Source organism: Salvelinus alpinus, chromosome 3, assembly GCF_045679555.1.
Source record: "Salvelinus alpinus chromosome 3, SLU_Salpinus.1, whole genome shotgun sequence".
Lineage (NCBI taxonomy): Eukaryota > Metazoa > Chordata > Actinopteri > Salmoniformes > Salmonidae > Salvelinus > Salvelinus alpinus.
The window spans coordinates 24,261,520-24,271,603 of NC_092088.1; the positions used below are offsets into that span (position 1 = coordinate 24,261,520).

Below are 10,084 nucleotides of genomic sequence, written 5' to 3' on the forward strand. Positions count from 1 at the left end.
GTTTCTCAGTTTGGGCGGACAGCCAGCTCTAGGCAGAGTCTGCTTAGTTCCATATTTTTTAAATGTTCATATGATGGAGACCACTGTGCTCTTCGAAACTTTGAACACTCTAGAAATTGTTTAATAGCCGTCCCTAGATTTATGCCTCATCCCAATTTATATCTTGGAGATCTACGGACAGTTCCTTGGACTTTATGAGGGTATATTATCTGCTCTGACATGCACTATCAACTGTGGGACCTTATATAGACAGGTCATGTCCAAACAATTTAATTTACCACAGGTGGACTCCAATCAAGTTGTAGTGTCATCTCAATCATGATCAAAGAAATTGGATGCACCTGAGCTCAATTTGTAGTGTCATAGCAAAGAGTCTGAATACTTATGTAAATAAGGTATTTCTGTTTTTTATTTGTAATAAATGTGCAAACATTTCTGAAAACATGTTTTCACTTTGTCATTATGGGGTATTGTCTATAGATGGGTGAGATTTTTTTTTAATCTATTTAATCCATTTTGAATTCAGGCTGTAACACAACAAAGTGTGGAAGAAGTCCAAGGATATGAATTATTTCTGAAGGTACTGTATGTCTCCTTTGTTCTTTACTAAACTTAGCGTTGTTTTGTTGTAAAGATTGTTTGGTCTTGAATCTTTAATTGATCCCTCGTGCCTCATCTCATCATTTTCCCATATTCACTGTAATGTTCTATCTGTACAGTATTGGCCTCGTGTTTGAGTGCCTATTCATCTCAACATGAGAACACATCAATAATTAGGCTCTTTTGTCTTTCATATTGGTGTTAAATTAAAGGCCCAGTGCAGTCAAAAATATGATTTCCTGTGTTTTATATATATTTCCACACTATGAGGTTGGAATAATACTGTGTGTGCAATTGTGAAAATTGATGATGCCATGTTAGTGTAAGAGCTGTTTGAAAAGACCGCCTGAATTTTTGCCTGTTTTGGTGGAATTGAGTTTTGGTGACATCACCAGGCAGTACATTAGTTAATAGAACAATGTGAAAGAGAGTTTCAAACCTCTCTGCCAGTAACAGATACTTTTCCGTTTTACCCTCCCCACGCAGACCACCCACTGGGCACAGATGTCAGTTCAACGTCTAGTTTTGATTTACATTTGGTTGAGTTGTCAACTAACGTGAATTCAATGTGAAATCAACCCAAAAACACGAAATTCCCTTACGTTGATACGTTTTTGCAAATTCATCCAGTTTCACCAAAGACATCATGCCCATAGGGGGCACAGGGGCACATGCCCACTCAGATTTGTCCTGTTTAAAAAAAAAAAACTTTTATTTGTATTTTTGGTTGTTGTTTCTCTGTAATATTACTAGCCACCTAGCAATTTTATGAAGTTGCCTTTAGGTAGCCCAGATAAGTTCCCAATCTCCCAACCTCATAACTAGCTACCAAGAAGCCATTTCAGGCTATCAATCAAGTTAGAGTAGCTAGCTTGTCTAACTATCTTAGCTGGCATGCCTGCTGACAAGGTTGGTAGACTTTAGAAAAGCAATTACTAAATGTACTGAATAAGATTCACATTCCTTTCAATCATTTACAGATTTTTGCAAAGATGCAGAGAAACATATTTAGTTTCTAAAAAAAAAAAAAAAAAAACACCAGTCAGGAGGATACAGACAGCTCAAAAGGTATGCTTAGATATGTAGAAAAATATACTTATTTTTTACTAAGCACAACAGTTTTGTCTCTAGATAGCAGGACAAAGCTGTTTCAAGTGTTTGAAAAATGATGCCCCTGGTCATCGCAATGCATTTTGGGTTGAAATGATTGGAAACAATGTTGATTCAACCAGTTTTTGTCCAGTGGGCACTCCCAGATAGTCCTAGCAAAATTCTTGCTTGAGAAATTGCTCTTTGCAAAGAAGCTATTTTTGTTTATTTTTGACCATTTTAATTGAAAACAATCACAGTAAGGTACTTAATTGTTACCTAGAAAGGATTTGATATTGAGATAAAAACGGCTGCATTGGACCTTTAACATTACATTTCCATGGGAACCGTCTCCCCTGAAAATAGACGCAGCTTGGCAACTTCAAGTGGACATCTCTCTCTTACACTTTAATACTGCAGTAGGAATCTCATCTACACAGTAGCATCCTATACTCTGAGTCTGGCCATTTAATTAAAACTGTATGAATAACGCAATCAGAGTTAATTGTAGCCTGTGAGGAAAAAAGTTCATTCTGTGATGAAGGTCATGTCATAAGCTTGAGTTGAGGCGAATAAGCCGATATAAAGAATATATTAAAAAAGCTTTATTTAAAAGCTATGGCCTGTAAACTGGGGCACTACTTTAAACAGCTCGAGATATTCAATCATAGCTGTATTAATGTCATCATTAGGTCTACTTTAGCTGCTGTGTTAGAGGGGTCAAAAACCTTCAATGAAATGAAACAACATGGCCGCTCTTTACATTCCATTCTGAGGAAATGGCCTACTGATTCTAAAAAGTGGGGGAGTGGGTGTCTGACACAGCAAATGTCCCCACAGCAAATCAATATGGAGAGTTTGCGCTCTTCATAGCTTCTAAAGTCCACCTTCTCAATTCCCTCTTCTCGATTCTTGAGAAATGTAAACAGGAGACTAATGAAATAAATAATTTGATTTCATAGTCTGACTCACTTCTCTCTCCCAGGCCCTAATGGACTATACCTTTTGTCTCGGCTGAAAATTCATAATCTCTCACACGCACGTCGGTAGGTGCCGTTTTCTATTACAGCATATTGGATGACCGTCATTCATATGACATTGATAGGTTTAGCTACTCACATTTGCCATATACCCATCATGCGGTTGCTACAACCTAGCCTACAAATAAAAGTTCAGAATGTAGGTGCACAGGTCGAGAGACAAATTGGAGTAATCAAGGTGACTGACAGTGACACTTTCAATACCGTTTTGCACACTCTTGCCTGTATCTAGCTGATCTGAGGGGTAATCATTAGTCCAAATAGTTGCATTCCGTTTTGCAACTAAAACGAGAGTTTCTATTGGACAAATTCAGGTAGGTTCATCCAAGTTTCGTTCCTCTTGCTTCTGTTTAAGAAATGTTTTGCAACCGAATCGGCAGAATGAATACACCACTGATCACCCGCACACACATTTCACTTTCATAGGAACCACATACGGCATCATCACTTTGCTCGTTGTATAATTCTTTCTCACATCTACGCGCTCTCCTCCTCTCAGCTTTTCCCTTCACTTATGGATTTTAGTGCACGACACAATGAAATAATTTTGAAAGATAAATGAATTTGTTAAAAATTATTCAACTATTGTCCTTCTCTCTCTTTGAGTCAACAACTCACCATACTGCAATGCTAGCTAGCTGTAGTTTATGCAGCTTATGCTTCCGGTAATAGAGTAATTCTCTGAACCTTTGATTGCGTGGACAACATTTCAGTTTATGCTGCAAGAGCTTTGATAGGTTGGAGGACGTCCTCTGGATGTCGTCATAATTACTGTGTTAGTCTATGGAAGTGGGTGAGAACCATGAGCCTCCTAGGTTTTGTATTGAAGACAACCTACCCAGAGGAGGACAGAAAATAGCTGTCCTCCGGCTACACCATTGGTCTACCCTAGAGGGTGCTGTTGAGGCTACTGTAGACCTTCATTGCAAAACAGTGTTTTAACCAGTTATTTGGTGACGTGAATATGTTTAGTATAGTTTCAACTTAAAACATTTTTTTAAATGAAATTCACTGAGTAGGATGGTCCTCCCCTTCCTTCTCTGAGGGATTTCCACTGTCACGCACACACGCACTGTATCACAGTTTGTCAGCACCGAGGACATGCTTGAGAGGAACAACAAAACACTTTATTCAATATAACCTCAATAAACAACCTGTTCAATAGGAACGCCCTGTGAGTGTTATCTAGCTCCGTGGTCCACCACTCAGTAGTAAATAACTGAATCATCTACCTTAACAGCACGAGTGCCAGTAGAGCCAGGTACGAGGAGAGCTAGCTACAGTAGCACTTCTCAGTTCTCCTCACACAGGCACGTAACATTGGAGACTTCCTGCTGGCCGGTGATTGGACAGACCAGCAGCCGGGGCCACATCCACTAATTTTGACAAATCACCTTCACTCTGCTGATCCGGCTCTCTCTTCTCTGTCCTCCACCCCCCCACTGAGCCTGTGGGCCGTGCGGGCGCCACTTGACTCCCTCTCTCTTTCTCTCTCTCATGCCCGCCTCAACACCTGCTGCTTCTGCTGAGAGCTGTCAGGGACGGTCAGGGACGGTCAAGCACAGTAAGGCATCACCTCGCCACCACGCCGAGAGGGACTGGACAACACGGACCACAGCACAGAGTGGTAACCCTACCCGAGGGTAAACACCCAGAGAGCAGTCAACTGACCACCTATTATTGCTCTATTTTGAGCAGAGCAGCTAGATTCAAAGAAACTAGACAGTGTGCTACTGCTAACTACAATGGATTGAACTATAAGGATGTAGAGCACCATTCAACATGAAATAGCTAGTACACCATTCCACATGAAATGACTAGTCTGTATCATGCAAAAGCAATTATCAAAACAGTAGAGCCACACAAAACCACTCAACAGTCAAAAATCTGTGCTCAGCCAGCCAATAGGAAAATATACTGTATACCCCCTCACCCTGTATGCACACTACAGTATAGGAATGTTTAATGTCATGACTGACACTATAGGATTGAGGACATGAAATGGGAGCGAAACACAGCAGCCTTCCCCAAGGCAGGGAGGATAATTAATCTCTTTGATATGAAATGGATGGGTAACCGTGACTCCACAGCTGTACTGACAACAACTGTAGTAGACTAGAGTCTAGAAGAGTCTAGTACAGGCTGGGAGAGAGACACAGTTTGGCTGTATTATGATGAGGAGGATCTAAAGAGAAACTTGGCCATTGGCTGGAGGGGACCACTGTAACCAGAGAATCAGGCCTTGATGTATTACCATGACGATGGGGGGATCCTACCGCCAAACGCCAACCCTGTGGTGACATCAGGCTGGATTGATTGCTGAGGCTGCTGAGATCGCTGAACCAGATGGGCTGCAATCCAATCAAGTCCAATCCTCTCACTCGTTCCTTCCCCTTTCCTCTGGCCTCGTTGACTTCGGATGGAATGCCACCGCTGTAGATGCCGCTGATCAAACATCACGCCTATCCATTCAGTTAAGCACATCAATTTACCTGCCACCAAAGTGTGTCATGATTTACCAGCCCACCAGGTCTCTCGTGTCCAACCTGCCCCCTGTCTACACGCTACACAGGACATAGGCTATGCAGTAGGTGTACTGCTCAGTGTTAATTGCAAAACAGGGCAGAGTGGTGTGCATACTGTCGACAGTACAGCGTGTTCTATTATATATATATATATATATGGTACGCTACAGTGTATGATACGCTACCATGAATTATACAGTATGGGATTTAACTATTTTCCAGTATATAGAGTGAAACTGTACTGTGATTTATTCATATAGTACAGTAACATACTGGCTTCACGAAGTTGTTAATGAACACTTTACCATGCTGTTAGTGAACAATGGTCCTGTGATTGCCCTGCAAGGTCAAGGAAGTAACGCTTTGTCATCAAGCAATAAATGGTGAACAAAATGAATGTCCAACTCTTCACCGTCATCATGTTTCATTTAGAGTCAGACACTCATTTAAATGTATTACATGCCCTTATCAGTGAGATGTTAACGCCACTGACCAGAGTGTACACTCGCTTTATGGTGCTTCAGAGTGCCCATTTTGTTACTCTATTAGTGCATAATGGTGCTAAATAACAAATGCAAAGTGCTGGCTGGGAAAGGAAATCCTGCCTGATTTAAAATGTACATACACTATGGAAATGTGTGGAGGAAAACTCAATAACATCCACCTAGAGAGAAACACACATTCAAATTCACCTGGAGAATATACTGAATAGCCCGTCAACCTTGAAGGTATGTCTGTGCTCATCAAATCCTTTTAATTGTAAAAAAAAAAAAAAAAGGACATAGGTACAATAGAGACGATTTTGAAGATGTCACCTTTTCCTCAAAGAAAACATATTGCATAGGTGAGTAGTGAAAGCCTAGTGAATATGGTTCTTAAAATCTATGTGAAATAATGATCACGATTTGTTGAATGAATAGTCCACAATCCACTTGCAAAGACCACTGAAAATCTTTAGAGACTAGGCTACACTAAAAATTATGCACATAGCCTAAAGCACAATAACAAACAAGCAAACACAGACTGACCAATAAATAACGGTTCCTTGCGTTTATGATTCAAGTTGCCATTGCATCATATTTCCCAAGATGTATGCATATGCTAATGAGGTAACTTTCACACGATCTGTGTGTGTGATAGTGAAGTCCAATCAGAGGTTGTAACTTAACTCACCTGCTGGCGACCTGTCTGTCTCCTCCATGGTCCTGCATTTGCGCAGCGCGAGGAGCCCCTGCGCTCTTGAACTGACCGGTTGATTCACCGGGGTTTGGTGGCAATAAACCGACGAGATCTTCTGTTTTTTAAACTATTCTATTTTAAATTAAATGAATCATATTTCAACATCAACGAATGAGTCCATATATGAAAGTTGTATTTTTAAACTGCAGTTGTGTTTTTGTTTCAATTATGCAGGGTTCTCTTGCCTGAAAAATGAATAGCCTATAGTGTGAACTGACTTCAGGTCCGTCTTTGTGTCTTGTTTTCTCCTCTGTGTTGGTAGTAATTCTCTGTTTGGTTCCGTGCGTAAAGGCGCTCTTCTATTTAGGGTTATTCGGTGCCAATGGAGAATTGACTCCGTTGTCTTCTATGGTTTGGCGATGGTCGGTAAGATTGCCCGTTTGTCTCTCGAAAGCGCACATCTACCCTCAACCTGCGAGGCAACTAGAGGCGGGTGTTTGTTTATCTTTCGCTCTTCTTGGGGTCTGCATGACCCAATTCAACACCACACACCAAATCCATTCATTTGCAGCATACTTTTCAGCCTGCGTGAAAAATGACCCGACTCTCTATCTGCACCTATTCACAGTTTCTCAATTTTTATCCTCTTTGAATCAGGGTGCTATTGTTGCTTTTCACTCTCCCTTTCACAACTGTTCCCAATCTCTCTGCTGCTTAGCACTACCAGCCAGCTCTTTCATTGTTCCCTCCCGTCTCGTCGTCTCCACCACTCCACCTTCTGGCAGCAGAAGCGCGCTCTCACGTGCACTGGGTCCTAGCGCCTGGGGTTTGTTGCCAATATGTCTTTGACTTACCACACCAATGACTGTTGCATAATTCAGTAGTTTATGGCCTCATGTACTGTCAATGAATTTACTGGTTGGTGGTTCCCTGGCCATGTTTAACAACAGGCAGGCATGCAGGCATCTTTGTCATCCTGAATAGATTGGATTGGTGGAATGGGATTAGAATAACAGGGATAACCTTATCAACCTTAGCGCATAGTCCCCCACTAATCCTTTGTGAGCGTCATCAGAAATCACGGATCAGAAAGGTTGACGAGTAGAGGAGTTGAACGGTTGGGAACTCGTCATCGCCATATCCCCCTCAGGCTGGCCATTTGTTCCACTCAAGACCCACTGCTCCAGAACTAAGACAGCCTAGGCCTACAGGGTGTGGAAGATAAGCTGGTTACACACATAACCAGGACAGGATCAGCCCACGGAAGAGGAAAGAAAAATGTGCTTCAGCCTCTGTAACAACTACACGGCTAGTTTATTAGGTACACCACCCCGTTCACGAAAATGGATCGCTCCTACAGACAGTGACTCGCCTGGCCGTGGCTTGCTATATAAAGCAGGTAGACAGGCATTGAGGCATTCAGTTACTGTTCGATTGAAGATTAGAAGGGGGAAAAATAGTGACCTAAGTAACTTTGATCGTGGTATGATCGTCGGTGCCATGCTCGCCGGACCCAGTATCTCAGAAACGTCCGCCTTCCTGGGAGTTTTACACACGACAGTGTCTAGGTGTTACCGAGAATTTTGCCACAAACATAAAACATCCAGTCAGATGAAGTCCTGTGGGCGAAAACAGTTTGTTGATGACAGAGGTCGAAGGAGAATGGAAAGAATCGTGCAAGCTAACTGGCGGGCCACAAACAGACAAATAACGGCGCAGTACAACAGTGGTGTGCAGAACGGCATCTCGGAATGCACAACTCCTCAGTCATAGATGGGCTAACGCAGTAGATGACCACCCCGGGTTCCACTCCTATCAGCTAAAAACAAGAAGAAGCGGCTCCAGCGATCACCAACACTGGACAATTGAGTGAAAAAACATGGCCTGGAACATGACAGCAAGTTCAGTTAACTTGAGCGGCCTGAGCAGTCCCCAGATCTCAACCCAATAGAGCATCTTTCGGATGAAATGGAACGGGCTGTTCGCAGCATGAATGCGCTGTCGTCCAATCTGCAGCAACTGTGTGATGCCATCACGTCAGCAAGGACCAAGGCCCCCGTGGAACGATTCTGACACCTTGTAGAATGCCCCCAAAAATTCGGGCTGTTCTGGTGGCAAAGGGGGATCCGACCCGGTACTAGATGGGCATACCTAATAAAACTGTTCGGTGAGTGTATGTCAGTACTGAAAGTATGTCTGCCTCTACCTATGTCTTCAAACAATATCAGTGACCTCAGGGTATTCTATTTCAGTCTTTTCCTGTTCAAGTAACATGTATTGAAAAGACAGTTAGTTGATAAAGTATCATCAGTTCGATGATCTCACCTTTTGAGAGGTTCAAGACTTCTCACACTCTTTGGGAATTGGGCAAGAAGCAGTGAGGCAGAGAGTGAGAAGTAGGCTGTCATAAATCATGTTGAAGGTCAAGTACTGTGGACTGACAACAGGGAGCGGTGTGGGTCAAGTAAGTCCAGGGGGGCTTGAGCCGTGAACAAATAGAGCAACACCACTTGTCTGCTCTCCCCTCTCTCCCTCTCCCTCTCTCCCTCTTTCTCTCTCCAGAGAAGTTGCTCTGTATCCTTCCTTCCTTCCTCCATCTCTCTCTCTCTCCTCTTTTTTTCAGACACCAGACCTTCATTGCTCTTGTCCTAGTTTTCACTTTTGTGTGTCACCTCAGCCTCTCATTTACAGGGGTGGCCTCCTTTCTCTCTGTTCTCAAACTTGTTTTCTTGTTCAGCAAAGTGAACTATAAAACAGTGGACTGTTTCACTGCACTGTTTTTCTTTCTAAAAAGGATTTAATAACATCAGTGGCCTGTCATGCTTACATTTGTTCTCTAATTCCTCTGAAAATAAATCAAAGCATGGCAAAAAAATGTCATCATGAAATGTAATCTTCCTAACCTTTATTCTCACTCTCTATTTCCTATTGCCAGTGCAAGAAGGTCTGTGAATATCCATCCTTGCCCCATACATTGTTTGTAATGTCCAAGTGTTATATAACAAGAGGAGAGTGTTCAAGGGGAGGGTGGTCTAGATATGGAGAGCTTAGATATGTGTTATAAACAGGGGTGCAACTTTGGTTTTAGAAGTGATGGGGGACATGGGGGACATTTTTTTTTTTATCCAGTCGGATAAACACTCCAAACAGCCTACCTGACCGCTCGGAGGTGTCCGCATGGTTCTAAAACACACCGTTGACTCGTTTTGTATCACATTCCAATGATAAAACTGGGGGGGACGAAAATGCAATTTCAGAATGTGGGGGGGGGGGGGGGGGGGGGCATTTCCCCCCTGTCCCCAGTGAAAGTTGCGCCCCTGGTTATAAATTTGGCTTAGACACTGAGCTGTTCTGACAGCATAGGAGACTTGTTTACTCCACTGATGTTGGGTCAGCTTGAGAGGACGTGTCTGGGATCATCAGCATCTCTTTAGAGAACATCAATAAGACATGTCCTAATGTACAATGCAGACAGGGGGTCACCCTGTACCAGAGAGAGAGAGAGAGAGCGAGTGAGAGCAAGAGCAAGAGAGAGCGAGAGCGAGAGAGAGGTCATAATAATGGCGTTAGAGCCATAATAAGGAAAGAATTATAAAAGCCAAAAATGTATTTTGTTTGCACTGGACCAAAGCCCTGTTTGGGTGTGACTGT

General features: G+C 42.6%; 1 protein-coding gene across 1 annotated transcript in view; it reads right to left on the reverse strand.

Moving 5' to 3' along the window:
* Positions 1-7,187, reverse strand: part of sbk1 (SH3 domain binding kinase 1) — a 29,604-nt gene extending 22,417 nt beyond the window's left edge. Inside the window, exon 1 of the mRNA XM_071392212.1 lies at positions 6,428-7,187. Coding sequence (XP_071248313.1) covers positions 6,428-6,465 — 38 coding nt within the window. The 5' untranslated portion in view covers positions 6,466-7,187. The remainder of the gene's footprint in view (positions 1-6,427) is intronic.
* Positions 7,188-10,084: the final 2,897 nt, after the last annotated feature.